This window comes from Oncorhynchus clarkii, chromosome 16, assembly GCF_045791955.1.
Source record: "Oncorhynchus clarkii lewisi isolate Uvic-CL-2024 chromosome 16, UVic_Ocla_1.0, whole genome shotgun sequence".
NCBI lineage: Eukaryota > Metazoa > Chordata > Actinopteri > Salmoniformes > Salmonidae > Oncorhynchus > Oncorhynchus clarkii.
Genome location: NC_092162.1, coordinates 56,372,966 through 56,394,837, shown reverse-complemented (window position 1 = coordinate 56,394,837; position 21,872 = coordinate 56,372,966). Strand labels below are relative to the sequence as shown.

The 21,872-nt window shown below is 42.4% G+C and overlaps 1 protein-coding gene across 3 annotated transcripts; it reads right to left on the bottom strand.

Annotated features, from left to right (window-relative positions):
• Positions 1 to 49: 49 nt before the first annotated feature.
• LOC139368779 (calcium-responsive transactivator-like) lies at positions 50 to 21,860 on the bottom strand. 3 transcript variants are annotated; one of them, XM_071108109.1, is made up of 10 exons: positions 21,447 to 21,860; positions 16,248 to 16,324; positions 8,991 to 9,075; positions 8,650 to 8,797; positions 6,537 to 6,698; positions 3,940 to 4,041; positions 3,283 to 3,375; positions 2,929 to 3,048; positions 2,559 to 2,751; positions 50 to 2,399 (listed from the first exon to the last, which is right to left on the bottom strand). In XM_071108109.1, the coding sequence occupies exons 1-10, from the start codon at positions 21,513 to 21,515 to the stop codon at positions 2,306 to 2,308; spliced, it is 1,143 nt and encodes a 380-aa protein (XP_070964210.1). In that variant the 5' UTR covers positions 21,516 to 21,860; the 3' UTR covers positions 50 to 2,305. The 3 variants fall into 3 exon arrangements, with proteins under 3 accessions (XP_070964210.1, XP_070964211.1, XP_070964213.1); XM_071108110.1 differs by having other exon boundaries at positions 2,624 to 2,751; positions 21,447 to 21,584; XM_071108112.1 differs by lacking the exon at positions 16,248 to 16,324 and having other exon boundaries at positions 21,447 to 21,567.
• Positions 21,861 to 21,872: the final 12 nt, after the last annotated feature.

The window sequence follows — 21,872 nt, the reverse complement described above, 5'->3', positions numbered from 1 at the left end:
TTCAAAAATGATACAATCTTTTGAGGTAAATAAAAACCACCACAAAATCTTTTTACAAAATCTCTTTATTGTACTTTGTCAATAAATAATAAGGCAATGTGTTTGTGTGACAAACTGATTTGACAATTGTCTTCTATAACACTAAGGCCTTACCCCGAACTTGATCTATGATCACGTCAAATATAGTCAATTGAGCAAGACAAATGGCAAACTTTGGCAAACCAAATATGTCAGTATGTCATATGCACTCACAGACATAGGCTATGACTACATCAATTTCGTAAGAACGTAATTTTTTTAAATGAAAAATCCATTCATATGGGCTAAGACAGTTGAAGCAAAATCCAAACCCAATTGGCAACAATAATACTTTGGGTTATGTATTCAACAAGACACAAGGCTAATAAAGACTTTCATTTTTGTACTCTAATAGGCTATAGACTCAAAAATGTGTGGTAGCACACAGAAAATCTAATTACAAGCCTACTGATAATATCACTCTGCTCCAATGACTGACTGTATTGCTCGTATTGAAAAGGTGTTGTACCGATTGCCAAACACATTCTTCTGTTTGGAAATCATTTCTTAGAAACAACTTGAATGACACTATGATAAATAAAAGTGCATTACAGAGAAAGAAACAGAATAATAAATACTGAAACATCTGATAATTAAATAAAATTAATTGTATATTGATAAATAAATATAGGATGGAAAAAGTTCCAATATACCATATAAAAGTTAAATGATTTAGCTTAATTTAAAAAACACTTAGTTAAAAAATAGAAAGGCAATCAGACCAAATTTAAGAATGAACAAAAGGGGTTGATCATGGACATGGATTTTCCATACTGTATTATGTGATGAGATTATGATGGTGTTGATACACTATATATACAAAAGTATGTGGACCCCATCAAATTAGTGGATTCAGCTATTTTAGCCACACCTGTTGCTGACAGGTGTATAAAGTCGAGCACACAGCCATGCAATCTACATACACAAACATCGGCAGTAGAATGGCCTTACTGAAGAGCTCAGTGACTTTCAACGTGGCACCGTCATAGGATGCCCCCTTTCTAGCAAGTCAGTTTGTGAAATTTCGGCCCTGCTAGAGCTTCCCCCGGTCAAATGTAAGTGCTGTTATTGTGAAGTGGAAACGTCTAGGAGTAACAACGGCTCAGCCGCGAAGTAGTAGGCCACACAAGCTCACAGAACGGGACTGACAGAAGCTGAAGTTGCAACACTTCACTACTGAGTTCCAAACTGCCTCTGGAAGCAACATCAGCACAATAACTGTTCATCGGGAGCTTCATGAAATTGGTTTCCATGGTCGAGCAGCCGCACACAAGCCTAAGATCAACATGTGCAATGCAAAGCGTCGGCTGGAGTGGTATAAAGTTCACCGCCATTGGACTCTGGAGCAGTGGAAACACGTTCTCTGGAGCAGTGGAAACACGTTCTCTGGAGTGATGAATCACGCTTCACCATCTGGCAGTCTGTTCGATGAGCAGGTGTCCACATACTTTTGGCAATGTAGTGTAGTTGATGCACACTTGTCAATTCACCAGCTATTGTGTCTATTACCTTACTAAAACATTGGTTCTTCTTACACAAAGAGAGTGTTAACACAAAACAGTCGGTCACACCACACACTGACCTACACAACTTCACAGATTTAAAAAAACACAATCTGAAGACAGGTTGAACACCACCGACAAGCCCCATTTTCACCTTAATCAAAGTACACTTATCAAGACTCAACTCTAAGTTATTCTCTACAATGAATAATAGATGCTGAATGTATTATATTAGATCAATCTTATGTAAATGTGAACAACCTAATTGGCACATTTCCAATTACATTCTTAAAGAGAGGATAGCACTTGTATTGTGCACCCTGTGAAAGACAAAGACAGAAAGGGAGGATATGAGGAGCCAGGTAGAGGCTGATAGAGGTCACAGACCAAGGAAGGAAGACATTTAGAGGCAGGTTTAAAATTTCACATGAGTTTAAAACACATATAGTGCCCATGTTAATATAATAATACTATTGAGGATGCCCCGATTTGTTACCAGATACCCCCCTAATTCAAAGCCTCTTATAGAGGGTGAGGAGAGAAAGCAGAGATGAGAGGTGCTTCATACAGCATCTCCTGAACCAGTTAACCTCTACTTAGCTAGAAAATAGTGAACAAGCGGACAATGGAGCTGATATTCTAGCCTTCTAATCTGTCTCTCAGCAAACTAAAAGGATTCAGAGCTTAATCTAACTAATTTACTCAGACTGGTTTACACATGACTGTTAAGGGGCATTCACAGAACTGTTCCCTTGCCTAACCTGTCCACTAGTTTGCCCAGGAGGTGGTGCCTTATTGCTGGTAGTTTCCATATTGACCCTAAGGGAGTGGGAGGTAGAAAAGAAAGCACAAATCTTTAGTCATTTCAGGTCAGCATGAGATGGGGAATACTTTTGATCATTAATACTTTCTCATGATTAAAAGCAACCCATGGACATCGCCATTGTGGTAATTTGCGGTGTGAGTTGCCCAATTTACCCAATGTTTGGTTGGACAGCACCGTCCTCCTCAAAACGTGGGGTCAGGGGTAGCTGTAGCTGTACCTGTTCGTAAGCGTAGGGCCTCTGTGTCTGTGCCCCAGGGGCAGCCTGGGAAGAGCGGTAGGAGCTATACTGCTGGCCCTGACCCTGCTGGTACTGGGAGTAATGGGACGACGCACCCTGACCTGGACCTGGAGACCAAATCAGTCAATCAACCAAGTATTCAATCACTCTGACAGATGTAACAGTAAAACAATCATCTTCTCAAAATACCAATTTACTGATTTAATGTTCAATTCCCAACCATCTGCATCAACATGTCCATAGCAAAACATAGGCAAGTGCGCACCTGTGTGTGTGTTTCTTACCATAGCCCTGTTGCTGTGTGCTGTAGCCCTGCTGTGAGGGGTACTGTTGTTGGCTGAAGGGCTGCTGCTGACCTGAGCCATGCTGGTACTGGGCTTGCTGCTGACTGTACTGGGAGTTGCCTGGGGGTCAGAAGTAGGGATGTAACTACTTCAAGATTGACTTCAGACTTGTATTAAGCGGACTGTAGTTCCTCGTGGACAGATGCACATAACATAAATAGTAATCAAGCATCTGCTATATTTTACTTCTGGGCGTCTGAGATTAGGCCTAGTGTGGCAGATAGCTAGCAGCTACAATACTATCACAACCTTTATGCTTATTAGGCATGAGTCTGATGTGGTTTGGGAACATACCTCCTTCATAGTAGTGCTGTGAGGACTCGTCAAAGGGCCTCTCATAGCCCTGTTCGCCATAGGACGACTGTTGGTAGGAGTACTCGCCATGACCTGGAGTGGGCAGGAATGAGCACGTGCCAAAGCCACTCTATAATAAACAATGTGGATCCTCACACATATGCTAGAGAGCTTGGTCCTCTCACAGTTCATAAAGCTTATACATACATAGGTGTGCACCCATAAGATGACAAGAGCACAAACAGACATTTGCCGTGCCTCGGACACTCAAACTCACATTTAAACAAAGCACACACAAACACCCTACAATCAGTTGGGGCTTTGGGAAATCTCTGGGACCAACTGCAAGTTTAGGTACACCAAAGGGGAACACTATTAACAGAGACACACCAGGAGGTAACAGTTCTGGGACCAACCTCTGCACTTTGCCATAACAATCATAATCCATCCATATTATGACCGTACAAAAGACTCCCATTAAACTCCCACAAGAAGATAAAGAAAAGACAAGAAGCCAGAGGATTGATTTATTGAGTTCAGCGCTGAAGACAGGGCAGTGGGATAACACAGACGGGAAGGCATGTATATGTGTGTGTGTGATTGAGATGTCTGAAAGGTGTGGTTGTGTGTGTGAGGGTCAAGGCTCTGAATGATTACCATCAGGGTAATACTGCTGGTTTATGGGCTCACTGGAGCTCTGAGTGTGTCCATACTGCTCTCCGTAGAACTCGTCTTGTCCCATGTACTGCAGTGCACATCCTGCAAGACAGGCGACACCAGGATTGGTTAATCAGCTGGTCCGACCAATGGGGCTCTGTTGGTGACTAAAGGAGGCTGGGCCAGGACACTTTGGGAGTTGGAGAGTTGGAGGGGAGTGTCTGTGTGTTTGGTTTTACTATCCTTCTGGGGACCAGAAGTCCTCACAAGAATAGTAAACAAGGAAAATTCAGTGTGGACATTTCACTGGTTCCATGAAGGAAAATTACTATTTTAGGCTTGGGGGTTAGAATTAGGAGTTAGGTTTAGGAGTTAGGGTTAGGGCTTAAGGGTTAGGTAAAATAGGATTTGTTATTCAATTGTTTGGTCCCCACAAGGATAGTAAAACAAAAGTGTGTTGGTTCTTCTATCTTTGTGGGGACCAGAAGTCCTCACAAGGATAATGAAACAAGGAGAATTCAGACATGTGGGGACCTTTCACAAGTCCCAAGAAGGAAAATGACTATTTTAGGCTTAGGGGTTAGGTTTAGGATTATAATTAGGTTTAGGAGTTAGGGTTGAATCCTTAAATCCCCCAAAGTCCCTACAAGTAAGGTAAAACAAGGACAATTCTTCCTTGTGGGGACATTTCCCACATCCCCATGAAGACAAAGGCTATTTTAAGAATAGCGGTTAGGGTTACAATTAGAGTAAGTGGTTACTCTAGTTAGGTTTAGGGCTGGGGTTAAGGTTAGGGAAAATAGCTCCCCATGAGGATAGAATAGCATAATGTGTGTGAGTGTGAGAGAGAACGGGAGGCACGAGAGTGAGAGATGCACAATGCGTGCCTGCGTGCATTAGTATGTGCATGAGTGTGTGTCTGTGCGTATGAGAGTGAGAGAGAGGAGAAGTGGCGTCATATGGGTGCTAATGATGTCATGAGAAGCTTTTTTGTGGTTGAATGACTGAAGTTCAAGTAGAATTAGACTGAATACATGATAGTGTAGGAGGCGGTAAGTAGACTGAAGTCTCTTTGTTGAAACCCACGTATTCTGGTTTTCACTTATTTTGTTCCGAAGGATGGCTATTCCCTACTCTATCTGAAATGTGAATTGATAATGTTTGTGTTGGGAAGAAAATGCATCAAAGAACTGAAGGATTTTGGCTGCCATTTTAGTCTAATCATTCTCATTTCAGAATATTCAGCTCTATCCAAACCATGATCTGAAAAATTATAGATTCCTATGAGAATTAAAATAAATATTACTTTCTGAAAAGATCAATGACAGAGATGGAAGTTTTCAGAAATCTGAGCGGGTCAATCACATGAGAAAGCAGTGGTGTTGGTGGTGTTATTGGTGGTGTTGGTATTGGTGGTGTTGTTGGTGGTGGTGTTGTTGGTGGTCTGCAAAAACTACAGATGCCATTCCTTCCTTTTACATCACAAACTACCAACTCAAAAAAATATATTTATTTCTGTTGCCAAATGTATTGCTGGAAATATCGTTATATCTGCAAGATAGAAACTCACAGTCTCGCAAAATATAAATATTCTATAACATATTGATCCTAGGACGTAATGCAAAAGGACCATTATCACAGCAGTCAACAGCTAGAGAAGAAAGCATCTTCCATGGCAAAAGAAAGGCTTAAATGTCCCATTGATAAATATCCATTGTCAGAGATAAACTACACACCGGCAACAATTTGCCACAAAAAAAGTCTGACAGTGTTAGAAAGACAATCTCCAAGCGTGATATCCGACAATACAATACCCAATATCACCAGACACAGTCGAGAGAAGAGCCTTAGCAACAACCATTCGACCAATCAGAGGATGGCTTGTGAGCTGGTCACTTAACCCAACTCGGAGTCAGAACAATACAGTCCATGTAGACAGGACCCAGTGACTGTACCTGGACAAGCTGGGATAAGACCAGGGTAAGTCACAACATACAACCCAGGGCTAGTGACCTCTGTTGCCCTGGAGACAGTGTCTCAGAAATCCAGTACAGACAAGCTACTGACGAGTCTCTGTGAGGAACGTGTCTAGCCCACATCCCACACCAAACAAGGGGATGTTGGGGGACTATTTTTAGGCACATGCTGACACAGCGTGGGTAAAGTGATTTACAGAGACTGGGACTCCAAGTGACAACAGCCATAAATCTTCAGTCTGCTTCTTCCTAAAGTCATTGGCAGACCATTACCATAGGTCAGATCCTCTAGGCTACACACCTGCGATACCATGGTAACGTACGTGCATCATTGACAGATTACATCCACCCTACATATCATAGTCTGTTTTTTAGGCGCACACTTCCTAAACGCCTGCTAACTATTAACATCTCAAAGTTTCACCCCACATCCATGTCCTTTGCATTCACTTTGGCTACATCTTTCACAAGTAATCACCTACACCCAAAACCATACAGCCATCTTCTCCACCGATAGACCACAGTGAGCCACATGCATCCCTGCAGACTTAGCATGCCCCTGCAGCCCTTAACCAAAACGCAGCAGCCTGTAGGAACACAGAGAAAGACATGGTCACCTACCTTGCTGTCTGGGTCGGTAAGTCCCCATGGGCCTCTGGCTCACCATACTGTTGCCTTGTCCGCTCTGCCCCAACATGCCCATAGCAGTCTGTTGGCCCTGGTAGTGCTGCTGCCCGGCCCCAGTCTGGGACGACGGGTAATGAGGCTGCTGCATCATGGAGACTAGAGGATGGTGGGGGGAAGGGTCGTTATAGGGTGAGATCTTATACATCAACACACACACCCAATGTCAACATCATCATCGTCTTCATTATTGTCGTCATCATTCATAACCAGAACAGAAATTGGGGGAGTAAATCTCTGCAGTAAATGCAAAAGAAGCCAGAGAGGGGTCAGTGCATAAAACAGAGATAAATACACATTGACAACCAGGGAGACGAGGGCGGGCTGCAGGGATGCATGTCAGGGGTTAGAGGTCAGGAGAGGAGAGCCTGAAGCAGGGTGGTGACTGGGATTGGGGACGATACTAGACTCCAGAGGGAGGAAGGGGATGCCTAACAGTCTGATGAACTGAATATGTTTGGATCTTCTTGTCGTTCATATGGGACAATGCGATATTCAGAGGTTATGGATTGTGAAGTTCAAGCGTATAAAGACTAGAAAAGGTTTTCTAAAAGCTAGGGAAGAGAAGGGAGGTTATAGAGAACGATGTGGAAGAGTTGCGGAGGTGGAATACCTTCAGGGTTCCCTGGATCAGTCAATCATTCACTGGTGTCCTGTCTAAATCATTACAATCGTAATTTTCTAGAATCCTCAGAGAGAGCACAACTCCCTATCACTCCCTCCCTCTCTTTGCCCTGCTGAGAGCTAGGCCAAAACTACAACCTCACGCAAACTCCAGAATACACTCCACTCTCAGATTCACATCTTTCAGTCTAAGATTCATCCTCCAATGTTCATCCTCTCAGCTTCCCTTTCTCCTTGATCATCCCCCCTTCCCCTCCAGAGCTCTGACATTTACTGTAGTGGGGGCTGGCCAATCACACTCCCTGAGCTAGGAGTGGACTCGTCATTCACTAGTAACGTACTTAGCAACAAGACTCACTAGAGGCAAGCAAAATAGAACAGCCAAATTAGAAATCATGTATTTCCAAAGGAATTGTGTTTTCAATTATTGAATATCATTGGCTTTGATGGCATTTTGCTATGCCACTGGTCCTTGGTCTCTGGTTCCTCTGCACCTGGCTGGCTCACCTGGGTTGGACTGCATGTTGAGGTTGCTGCGGGAGGAGGAAGAAGAGGAAGAACCGTAGCCTGGGCTTGGGCCAGGCCCCTGGATCATGCTGCCCTGGGAAGAGGGGGGCACGGGGTGGCTGTAGCCCAAGGCTGAGCTGTGGGTGCTGGCCGGCAGGCTGAGGGACGTGGAGGAGGGCCCAGCCGGCTGTGTCTGACCCGCATGCTGCTGCTGCTGCTGCATGGGAGCGTGGCTGGGGCCTGACAACACACTGAGCAGTCAAAGCAGCCGGACCCTGAGGCACACGTAATGCCACCATGGCCACAGGCACCACGGAAACGCAACACATTCAGTTCATCGCTACACCACAGGAGGCTTGTGTAGGACTAAATTAAGAGGTTTGGGGTGCTGAGATTATGCAGAGACACTTAACGAGAGAAGAATTAGTGGAAACAAGGAGGGACAGATTGACAAGAGGAAAAAGACCTGTATGGATACATAAAGGTGCATCTCAATAGTCTAAAGCGGCTTCCTCTCCATTTTTTCATTCCTTAATGTGCAATACCATGAGAGAACTGGCCAGGTGAAAGTAAATGCACAGTTAGCATCTGCCAAATTGCATCCATTTATCCTGTCTTAAGGGATCAGTGCAGCTGAAGAAGATTATGAAGATATTAGAATAAGAAGCCACTTTAAACTATCAATATGTACCCATAAAATGATGTCTGCAGAGATGAGAAGACTTGAGATCTGAGATGCTGCCAAGCTATAGGGGGGTGAATTGGAGGGGCAGACAGACAGACAATGCAGCAGACAGTCAGTTGAGCAGAGAAACCAGCAGTGAGATTGTACACACGTACACACGTACAGACAAAGGTGTGTGAGTGTGTGTGGATGGAGGTGTGTGTGTGTGTTCGTGTGTGGAGATGGGGGTCTCACCATTGCTCATCTGACTCTGCATCATGGAGGGGGGGGGCAGGCCAGGTGTCATGGCGTCGTTGAGGTTACTCTGGGAGTGTATGGGCCCACTGCCCCCGTTCTGCCCCATCCCTCCAGGACCCATACTCCCCATGTTAGGGGTAGGAGGCTGGCAAAAAAGAAAGAGAGGAGAGATGTGAATTTACATCTCTCGAGAATTGTGTTACAGAAAAATAGCAGCTCTAAGGGTGAGGGAGGAAGAAAGACATTAAAAGAGAGGTGTGTGGTGAGAGAAATTGAGAGATAACGAGAGAGAGAGAGAGAAAAAAATGACTAAATTGCGTAACTCCATGCAGACTTACCGCAGGTAACAGTGACTGCATGTTCTGATTAGAATCTGCTATCGTGGCCAGATAGACCAGGTTTCTGTGAAGAATCTGCTGATACCTATCAAAGCACAGAAATACTTTAACATAATGACTATCATTAACCTGTGATATACTATCTTCATGCTTAAAACATCTTCATCCAAGTATACATCTGCTTTGACTGGAAACCTGACGTTGAACTACGTTCTATGTCGGGTAGAAATGAGCGTTTCAATCAGGAAAGTTTCCTCTCACGATCTCTACAAGCCAGAATGTTGAATAAAATACCATTTGAAAGTACTTTACCATTTGTCCGTGCGGTTGGTCCTTTTGGTTGTAGGAATGTGAGACAATATATCCACAGGAAAGTATAACTACACAACTTTCAAAGCGCTGGTAGGGCGTTCAAATTTCTATCACCTGAAGCATGTGTACAAGATAAACATACATCTACAGAAACATGCATACTTTCTTGAACTCTTGCATGTGTTTACAAGGTTCTGCGCATTATTGAAATGATAGACAGTTCAAATGCCTTGTTTAATTTTTCTGTAGATGTTATGTACAAACCTACTCATTCAAGGGTTTTTCTTAATTTTTCTTATTTTCTACATTGTAGAATAATAGTGAAGACCTCAAAACTATTAAATAACACATATGGAATCATGTACTAACCAAAAAAGTTTTAAATAAATCAAAATATATTTAAAGTAGGCACCCTTTACCTTGATGACAACTTTGCACACTCTTGGCATTCTCTCAACCAGCTTTATGTGGTAGTCACCTGTAATGCATTTCAATTAACTGGTGTGCCTTGTTAAAAGTTAATGCATTTGAGCCAATCAGTTGTGTTGTGACAAGGTAGGGGTGGTATACAGAAGATAGCCCTTTTTGGTAAAAGACCAAGTCCATATTATGGCAAGAACAGCTGAAATAAGCAAAGAGAAACGACAGTCCATTACTTTAAGACATGAAGGTAAGTCAATTCGGAAAATGTCAAGAACTTTCAAGTGCAGTTGCAAAAACCAAGTGCCATTTTGAAACTGAGGACCGCCACAGGAAAGGAAGACCCAGAGTTACCTCTGCTGCAGAGGATAAGTTCATTAGATTGCAGCCCAAATAAATACTTCACAGAATAAAAGTAACAGAGACATCTCAACATCAACTGTTCAGAAGAGACTGCGTAAATCAGGCCTTCATGGTCGAAGAAGAGACCTGCCTGGGCCAAGAAACACGAGCAATGGACATTTGACTGGTGGAAATCCAAATTTGAGATTTTTGGTTCCAACCGCCGTGTCTTTGTGAGACGCAGAGTAGTTGAACGGATGATGTCCGCATGTGTGGTTCCCACCGTGAAGCATGGAGGAGGAGGTGTGATGTTGTGGGGGTGCTTTGCTGGTGACACTGTCTGTGATTTATTTAGAATTCAAGGCACACTTAACCAGCATAGCTACCACAGCATTCTGCAGCAATATGCCATCCCATCTGGTTTGCGCTTAGTGACCAAAAACACACCTTCAGGCTGTGTAAGGGCTATTTGACAAATAAGTAGAGTGATGGTGCTGCATCAGATGACCTGGCCTCCACAATCACCCGACCTCAATCCAATTGACATGGTTTGGGATGAGCTGGACTACAGAGTGAAGGAAAAGCAGCCAACAAGTGCTCAGCATATGTAGAAACTCCTTCCAGACTGTTGGAAAAGCATTCCTCATGAAGCTGGTTGAGAGATTGTCAAAAGTGGGCAAAGCTGTCATCAAAATATTTAACACTTTTGGTTACTACCTGATTCCATGTGTTATTCAATAGTTTTGATGTTTTCACTATTATTCTGCAAATTAGAAAATAATAAAAATAAAGAAAAACCCTTGAATGAGTAGGTGTGTCCAAACCTTTAACTGGTACTGTATATGTATGTATGTATGTATGTATGTATGTATGTATGTACAGTGGGGCAAAAAAGTATTTAGTCAGCCACCAATTGTGCAAGTTCTCCCACTTAAAAAGATGAGAGGCCTGTAATTTTCCTCATAGGTACACTTCAACTATGACAGACAAAATTTGCAAATAAATTAATTAAAAATCCTACAATGTGATTTTCTGGATTTTTCCCCCTCATTTTGTCTGTCATAGTTGAAGTGTACCTATGATGAAAATTACAGGCCTCTCTCATCTCATCTCACCCAAATAATTTAATTACGCCTACTGTTCTGACTTGGTGGTGCACATGTAGCCTTTAACCTGTTTTAGAGAAATGTAAACATAGAATATTGTAAGAGCTTTCATTGTCTGCTTATATGCCCCTTGTTAATGGCAGTAAATGAGGCTGAATGAACTGAACTGTTTTGCTGCCAGACAAGGCACCACTGATAGCCAGGTGGAGCAGTGGTAAGACTTTGGGACTGCTGTTGGGACAGCTTTATGTAGGCCCTAACCGTTTGTGGGCCCAAAATGTCACAGTTAGAGTGCAATTCCTATATTGTTTAGTGTTGTATTGTGGATTGGCTTTGCTCGCATGCATCCAACCTTCTTTTTTTTCCCCCACCAAGATTTACATACTAAAATCGCCAACGCATGTATGTACAGTTGAAGTCGGAAGTTTACATGCACTTAAGTTGGAGTCATTAAAACTCGTCTTTCAACCACTCCACAAATTGCTTGTCAACAAACTATAGTTTTGGCAAGTCGGGTAGAACATATACTTTGTGCATGACACAAGTAATTTTTCCAACAATTGTTTACTGACAGATTATTTCACTGTATCACAATTCCAGTGGGTCAGGAGTTTACATATACTAAGTTGACTGTGCCTTTAAACAGCTTGGAAAATTCCAGAAAATTATGTCATGGCTTTAGAAGCTTCTGATAGGCTAATTTACATCATTTGAGTCAATTGGAGGTGTACCTGTGGATGTATTTCAGGGTCTACCTTCAAACTCAGTGCCTCTTTGCTTGACATCATGGGAAAATCAAAAGAAATCAGCCAAGACCTCAGAAAAAAAATCGTAAACCTCCACAAGTCTGGTTCATCCTTGGGAGCAATTTCCAAATGCCTGAAGGTACCACATTCATCTGTACAAACAACAGTACGCAAGTATAAACACCATAGGACCACGCAGCCGTCATACCGCTCAGGAAGGAGACGTGTTCTGTCTCCTAGAGATTAACGTACTTTGGTGCAAATCAATCCCAGAACAACAGCAAAGGACCTTGTGAAGATACTGGAGGAAACAGGTACAAAAGTATCTATATCCACAGTAAAACGAGTCCTATATCGACATAACCTGAAAGGCCGCTCAGCAAGGAAGAAGCCACTGCTCCAAAAACCACCATAAAAAAAGCCAGACTACAGTTTGGGGGACAAAGAACTGCAAATGGGGACAAATATCATAGCTTTTGGAGAAATGTCCTCTGGTCTGATGAAACAAAAATAGAACTGTTTGGCATATTTTTAAAGTGTGGAAAATGGCTTAAGGACAACAAAGTCAAGCCCTGACCTCATCCTGTAGAAAATGTATGGGCAGAACTGAAAGAGCATGTGCGAGCAAAAAGGCCTACAAACCTGACTCAGTTACACCAGCTCTGTCAGGAGGAATGTGCCAAAATTCACCCAACTTATTGTGGGAAGCTTGTGGAAGTCTACCCTAAACATTTGACCTAAGTTAAACAATTTAAAGGCAATGCTACCAAATATTAATTTAATGTATGTAAACTTCTGACCCACTAGGAATGTGATGAAAAAAAAACTGAAATAAATCATTCTCTCTACTATTATTCTGACATTTCACATTCATAAAATAAAGTGGTGATCCTAACTGACCTAAAACAGGGATTTTTTTACTAGGATTAAATGTCAGGAATTGTGAAAAACTGAGATAAAATGTATTTGGCTAAAGTGTATGTAAACTTCCAACTTCAACTGTATGTGTATATGTACAGTGCATTCGAAAAGTATTCAGACCCCTTGACTTTTTCCACATTTTGTTACATTACAGCCTTATTCTTAAATTAATTCACAAAAAAGATATAATCTTCAAACTACACACAATACCCAATAATGACAAAATGAAAACAGGTTTTCAGAATGTTTGAACATTTATTAAAAATAGAAAACAGAAATACCTTATTTACATACTGTACCGTTCAAAAGGTTGGGGTCACTTAGAAATGTCCTTGTTTTTTAAAGAAAAGCACATTTTTTGTCCATTAAAATAGCATCACATTAATCAGTGTAGACATTGGTAATGTTGTAAATGACTATTGTAGCTGGAAACGGCAGATTTTTATTGGAATATCTACATAGGCGTACAGAGGCTCATTATCAGCAACCATCACTCCTGTGTTCCAATGGCACGTTGTGTTAGCTTATCATTAGTTTATCATTTTAAAAAGCTAATTGATCATTAGAAAACACTTTTGCAATTATGTTAGCACAGCTGAAATCTGTTGTTCTGATTAAAGAAGCAATACAACTGGCCTTCTTTAGACTAGTTGAATGTCTGGAGCATCAGCTTTTGTGGGTTCGATTACAGACTCAAAATGGCCAGAAACAAATAACTTTCTTCTGAAACTCATCAGTCTATTCTTGTTCTGAGAAAGGAAGGCTATTCCATGCGAGAAATTGGCAAGAAACTGAAGATCTTGTACAACGCTGTGTACTAATCCCTTCACAGAACAGCGCAAACTGGTTCTAACCAGAATAGAAAGAGGAGTGGGAAGCCCTGGTGCACAACTGAGCAAGAGGACAAGTACATTAGAGTGTCTAGTTTGAGAAACAGACACCTCACAAGTCCTCAACTGGCAGCTTCATTAAATAGTATCCGCAAAACACCAGTCTCAACTTTAACAGTGAAGAGGCGACTCCGGGATGCTGGCCTTCTAGGCAGAGTTGCAAAGAAAAAGCCATATCTCAGACTGGCCAATAAAAATAAAAGATTAAGATGGGTGAAAGAACACAGACACTGGACAAAGGAACTCTGCCTAGAAGGCCAGCATCCCGGAGTCGCCTCTTCACTGTTGACGTTAAGACTGTGGTACCACCTGTGGTAATTTCAATTGATTGGACATGATTTGGAAAGGCACACACCTGTCTATATAAGGTCCCACAGTTTACAGTGCATGTCAGAGAAATTGTCCATAGAGCTCCGAGACAGGATTGTGTCAAGGCACAGATCTGGGGAAGGGTACCAAAATAATTCTGCAGCATTGATGGTCCCCAAGAACACAGTTGCCTCCATCATTCTTAAATGGAAGAAGTTTGGAACCATCAAGACTCTTCTTGGAGCTGGCCGCCTGGCCAAACTGAGTAATAGGGGGAGAAGGGCCTTGGTCAGGGAGGTGACTAAGAACCAGAAGGACAACCATCTCTGCAGCAGTCCACCAATCAGGCCTTTATGGTAGAGTGGCCAGACGGAAGCCACTCCTCAGTAAAAGACACATGACAGCCCACTTGGAGTTTGCCAAAAGGCAGCTTAAGGACCCTCAGATCATGAGAAACAAGATTCTCTGGTCTGATGAAACCAAGATTTTCAGCGGCAGGGACTGGGAGACCAGTCAAGATCGAGGGAAAGATGAACGGAGCAAAGTACAGATAAATCCTTGATGAAAACCTGCTCCAGAGCACTCAGGACATCAGTCTGGGTTGAAGGTTCACAACAACCCTAAGCAGACAATGCAAGAGTGGCTTTGGGACAAGTCGCTGAATGTCCTTGAGTGGCCCAGCCACAGCCCGGACTTGAACCCGATCGAATATCTCTCTCTCTCTCTCTCTCTCTCTCTCTCTCTCTCTCTCGGGAGAGGCATGGGAGCCTGGCTAGCCAGCTGAGGCATAGGAGCCCGACGATCCGGCTGGGGCGTGAAAGCCTGCCGATCCCGCTGAGGCGTGGGAACCCAGTGATCCGTCTGAGGCATAGCAGCCTGATGAGCCGGCTGGACGTAAATCCCTGACGATCCGGCTGAGGCCTGACGTAGGATGAGTGCCTCCCGAGCCAAGGAGGGGGAGTGGAAACAGGCGTGACAGGTATGTGTATGTATATATGTAATTGTATGTATGTATATTATTTACTGCTCTAAGGATATAATTACTGTGTGGATAACCTTGTTTATTATTATGTATTGATTTTTATCTTTAATTTTGTTCACTTTTTATGTGATGCGCACAGCAGAAAACCCCGGAAGAACAATTATCACTGAATTATCACAGTTAATTATTAACCGGGGCAAGAAACCTCTCTAGCCAGCTAGGGCGTGACAGGCCGACGAGCTGGCTTAGGCACCCCCGGGTCCATCGGTGGCGGCCCCCGGACCCAACGTTACCACCAACCGGAAAGCCAGCACTCCCCGAAGCTTCGTTTGGGGGCTTCAGCATTCTGTAAAGACCGACGCCAGAGATGAGAAGCCGGTACCGGGAGTCAACATTTAATCAGGAAACAGACAATGACCAAGACAAGAACAGCGTCAGCACACGGGTACAAAACGACAAACGGCAATTAATGTTGAAGCAGGGAACCAGACAGATATAGGGGAGGTAATGACAGAGGTGATTGAGTCAAGGTGAGTCCAATAATCGCTGTTGCGCGTGACGGGGGAAAGGCAGGTGTGCGTAATGATGGTGGCAGGAGTGTGTAATGTGGGGAGCCTGGCGCAAGGCGCCAGGGAGGGGGAGTGGGAACAGGCGTGAAAGGTATGTGTATGAATATATGTAATTGTATGTATGTATATTATTTACTGCTCTAATGATATAATTACTGTGTGGATAACCTTGTTTATTATTATGCATTGATTTTTATCTTTAATTTTGTTCACTTTTTATGTGATGCGCACAGCAGAAAACCCCAGAAGAACAATTATCACTGAATTATCACAGTTAATTATTGTATTGTTTGTTTATGTGTCAATTAATCCCATAAGGGATGGGTTGCCAACTGGCGATTTGATGCGAAAATAAAAAGTAATTCATTCATTCATCAGAACTTTGAAAAGTTTATTTAATTATACTTTCCTGTGGATATATTGTCTCACATTCCTACCGCCAAAAGTACCAACTGCACGGACAACCGGTAAAGTATGTTAAAAAATAATTTAATTCAACATCAGGAAAGGAAACTTTCCTGATGCAAACACTAATTTCTGCCCAAAGTGGAATTCAATGCAATTCAACATCGAGTTTCCAGGCAAACATCTGCTATACAGTAACCTATAACATGCATATGTGCACAACAGTAGGCCTATGAAGACAGATGTGACACCTACTGTGTGCATTCTGCTGTTTTTCCTTTGTTCTGGTAATCCATTATACATTGTATCAGATGGTGATTTTCATCCAGCATCTTTGGGAGGTAAAAAAAAAAGGTAACACCTCACTTGACACACAGCGTCATAACACGTTATGTCATAACAGCTGGCATAACCTGTTATAATATGGTCATAACACTGTCATGACACACACATTATATATATATATATATATATATATATATATATATATATATATATATATATATATATATATATATATACACACACACACACACAGTAGTGGCCAAAAGTTTTGAGAATGACACAAATATTAATTTTCACGCAGTATGCTGCCTCAGTTTGTATGATGGCAATTTGCATACACTCCAGAATGTTATGAAGAGTGATCAGATGAATTGCAATTAATTAATTAATCCCAAAAAAACATTTCCACTGCATTTCAGCCCTGCCACAAAAGGACCAGCTGACATCATGTCAGTGATTCTCTCGTTAACACAGGTGTGAGTGTTGACGAGGACAAGGCTGGAGATCACTCTGTCATGCTGATTGAGTTTGAATAACACCCTGGAAGCTTCTAAGGGAGGGTGGTGCTTGGAATCATTGTTCTTCCTATGTCAACCATGGTTACCTTCAAGGAAACTAGTGCCATCATCATTGCTTTGCACAAAAAGGGCTTCACATGCAAGGATATTGATGCCAGTAAGATTGCACCTAAATCAACAATTTATCGGATCATAAAGAACTTCAAGGAGAACGGTTCAATTGATGTGAAGAAGGCTTCAGGGCTCCCAAGAAAGTCCAGCAAGCACCAGGACCGTCTCCTAAAGTTGATTCAGCTGCGGGATAGGGGCACCACCAGTACAGAGCTTGCTCAGGAATGGCAGCAGGCAGGTGTGAGTGCATCTGCACGCACAGTGAGGCAAAGACTTGTAGGATGGCCTAGTGTCAAGAAGGGCAGCAAAGAAGCCACTTCTCTCCAGGAAAAACATCAGAATCTGATGATTCTGCAAAAGGTACAGGGATTGGACTGCTGAGGACTGGGGTAAAGTCATTTTCTCTGATGAATCCCCTTTCCGATTGTTTGGGGCATCCGGAAAAAAGCTTGTCCGGAGAAGACAAGGTGAGCGCTACCATCAGTCCTGTGTCATGCCAACAGTAAAGCATCATGAGACCATTCATGTGTTGGGTTGCTTCTCAGCCAAGGAAGTGGGCTCACTCACAATTTTGCCTAAGAACACAGCGATGAGTAAAGAATGGTACCAACACATCCTCCGGGAGCAACTTCTCCCAACCATCCAGGAACAGTTTGGTGATGAACAATGCCTTTTCCAGCATGATGGAGCACCTTGCTATAAGGCAAAAGTGATAACTAAGTGGCTCAGGGAACAAAACATCGATATTTTGGGTCCATGGCCAGAAAACTCCCCAGACCTTAAACTTAGAACTTGTGTTCAATCCTCAAGAGGCGGGTGGACAAACAGAAACCCACAAATTATGACAAACACCAAGCATTGATTATGCAGAATGGGCTGCCATCAGTCAGGATGTGACCCAGAAGTTAATTGACAGCATGCCAGGGCGGATTGCAGAGGTCTTGAAAAAGAAGGGTCAACACTGCAAATATTGACTCTTCGCATCAACTTCATGTAACTGTCAATAAAAGCCTTTGACACTTACGAAATGCTTGTAATAATAGTTTAGTATTCCATAGTAACATCTGACAAAAATATCTAAAGACACAGAAGCAGCAAACTTTGTGGAAATTAATATTTGTGTCATTCTCAAAACTTTTGGCCACGACTGTATATATATATATATATTTAGACATATATTTTATGGCTGGTTATGACACCTACATAATAGTGTAAAAACCCACAAAACCTAATAGTGTAAAAACCCACAAAACCTATCACACAAGGCAAAACATTCCATTACACCATAGCCTACTTTTCAACATTCTGTTTATTCTGTTTAACATTTTGTTAATTATCATTGCAATTGCTCGCACATTGTTGTCAGACATGCACCTACCCCAATGCTCTGTTGCTGATGACTGGAATGAATGCAGGAGCAGATGTTAGGAGTGTGTATTGGAGGTGAAGTCAGGTGCAGGAGAGCAGAGTGTAGTGAACAGGCGCACTTTTTATTCCGGGCAAAATGATAATAATAATGCCGAAAACACAGAACATAGACAAAAAGTAATGCGAGTAACAATATCCACAATATCAAAATACACATAGCACAAACAATCCTACACAAAGACATGATGGGGAACAGAGGAATAAATACATATGAATTGATTGGGGAATGAAAACCAGGTGTGCAGGGAACAAGACAAAACAAATGGATACGTGAAAAATGGAGTGGCGATGGCTAGAAAGCCAAATGCCGCCGGAACAAGGAGAGGAACCGACTTCGGCGGAAGTCGTGACAGCAGATGTCAGGAGAAGGACAAGGCACCCTCTTCTTGACTGATGACTGATATAAGGGCTTGTACATGATAGGCCTATCTGGCTTATATGATTATGATCAAAAATAGTATATTATTAGTCCAAGTAAAGTGACACAGGATGGTTATAATTCTTCTTGACAGTGTCATAAAGTGTATTTTCTACAAGTTAATTAAAATATGATGAAAAAAAACATGACTGTAAAGAATTCATTACCACATCAAAGGACTTGAGAAACAAACTTTCAAACCAAAGAAAATGTTATTCCCTGCCAATAAATTATTTGAATAAATGACACCTACACTCTTATGTCAGTGTCAGAACCAGCCATAAGATAACGCAATATACACTATATGACTAAAAGTATGTGGACACCTACTTGTCAAACATTTAATTCCAAAATCATGGGGATTAATATGGAGTTGGCCCACCCTTTGCAGCTATAACAGCCTCCACTCTTCTGGGAAGGCTTTCTACTAGATGCTGGAACATTACTGTGGGGACTTGTTTCCATTCAGCCACAAGAGCATTAGTGAGGTCGGACACCGATGTTGGGCAATTAGGCCTGGCTCGCAGTCTGCGTTCCAATTCATCCCAAAGGTGTTTGATGGGGTTGAGGTCAGGGCTCTGTGCAGGCCAGTTAAGTTCTTCCACATTGATTTCGACAAACCATTTATGTATGGACCTCGCTTTGGGCATGGGGGCATTGTCATGCTGAAACAGGAAAGGTCCTTCCCCAAACTGTTGCCACAAAGTTGGAAGCACAGAATCAGCTAGAATGTCATTGTATGCTGTATAATTAATATTTCCCTTCACTGGAACTAAGGGGCCTAGCACGAACCATGAAAAACAGCCCCAGACCATTATCCCTCATCCACCAAGCTTTACAGTTGCATTGGGGGAGGTAGTGTCCTCCTGGCGTCCACCAAACCCAGATTTGTTCGCCGGATTGCCAGATGGTGAAGAGTGATTAATCACTCCAGATGCTCCAGAGTCCAATGGTGGCGAGCTTTACACCACTCCGGCAAACGTTTTGCATTGCGCATGGTGATCTTAGGCTTGTGTGCAGCTGCTCGGCCATGGAAACCCATTTCATGAAGCTCCCGACTAACAGTTATTTGGCTGATATTGCTTCCAGAGGCAGTTTGGAACTCAGTAGTGAGTGTTGCAACCGAGGACAGACAATTTCTACATTCTATGCACTTCTGCACTCGGCAGACCCATTCTGTGAGCTTGTGTGGCCTACCACTTCGCGGCTGAGCCGTTGATGCTCCTAGATGTTTCCACTTCACAATAACTGCACTTACAGTTGGCTGGAGCAGCTCTAGCAGGGCAGAAATTGGCGGACTGACATGTTGGGAAGGTGGCATCATATCACGGTGCCAGGTTGAAAGTCCCTGAGCTCTCCAGTAAGGCCATTCTACTGCCATTGTTTGACTATGGAGATTGCATGGCTGTGTGCTCGATTTTATACACCTGTCAACAACAGGTGTGGCTGAAATACCTGAATCCACTGGGTGTCCACATACTTTTGTATATATAGTGTATGTCACAACAGGTGCAAATATATGGGTCATGACCATATTATGACAGGTTATGACAAGTTATGTCAGCTATTATGACATATTATGATCGTGTCATGACACTGGGTGCCAAGTAAAGTGTTACCAAAAAAAAACGTTAGAGTAGTTTACTATAATGTTACTACACTATAATAAATTGTCCTGAATACTCCCCCCCCCCTTTCTTGCTCAACACAATTATCTGGGTCGGATGTTTTTCTTGGAGCATCATTAACGTCGCAGAAGAGACGGTTTCAGTGGAACGGAGCCATTGTTTATTTTTTTCCCTGCAACTCAAGTCTTTCATTATCTTCAGCCAATCATAACATTCCGTCATCAGTGACAAAAAAAAAAACAGAGTGAACTAGAAAGGAGAACCTGTGCTGTCCTCTATTAACTACGGTACGCATATCCAAATTAAGCGCTCTAACCGTGTTTGATTAAAATACTTCCAGATGCCCTAAAACATTTGAAAGCCACCCTAAATTAATGCAATGCCTGCCTGATTCCCTCTAGGTTTAACAAAGGTCCAAGGATGTTGCACGTAGGCTCAAAACTGTCCCGTAATCCACACACCTTCCATGAATCACTCTCTGTCGCCAATGTCAGACTATCCGTTCATCGAGTGCACGTGCCTCTTACCACTCATTGGCTGTCCAAATAATTATCACTAGTCTACTCTCACGTCTCTGTCACGGCTTGCTATTTTTGGTAACAATTTGGAGTATGGTTTTCAAAAGAAACAATATTGATCCAAGAAAAAAATCACTCGCAACAGTTCACAAATATCCTATGAAGGGCATGCACCAGAATAAGCAATATTTCAGTCAGACTCGGAACAAACTTGCATATTTTTCTAGGATGTTTATGCTCTATTATTAGACAACATTGATGTTTTAACGCATAACATAGTAGCCGTTATGTAAGCTTACATAGAAAGACACACTGAAGTTTTAGGGGGCAACGGAAACAACAACAAAAAGTAGCCTTTGAGTAATGTCAATCTGTTTTAATAGTGTCATATCCCCTCGCTGTTTGCCTCGCTCTACTGTACCAGTTGCCTTCTCTGTGCTGATGTTCACTACTTTCCCACCATTGACACTGACTGACTATGCAAGCTCTCAAGTCGACAAAATATGTCATATTTGACGACGTAATGGAGCAAAAAGAAATAGCATTACCTTTTGTATAGTTTGTTGTGTCACCTCCCCTTTGCTCCTTGGGCGCGCCGATGAAAATGCAACCGACATTGTGATATTAGGAAATGGAAAAAATGAAAAGCCTATTTTTATTGTAATATGTAGCTTATATCTAGCGCGCAGACCTCTATAACATAGTTGCCCTCTATAACATAGTTAGGTTTCCCATTTTATGAAAATCATAGGGGTGTGTGAACCCCTGGATTACACCAAAATGAAAAGAAATTACGAATAAACAACAATATTCTCCTGGACGCAAATTGATAGTTTACTCTACATTTGGTGATGTTGCAAAGATGGAGAGTTCCATAATGTCTATGAAAAGATTCGCTTTGATCGAGACGCTCACTCAGTATTTTTTTGGTATAAACCAGACATAGGCTGCAGGCTGCAGTAGATTTTTTCTCA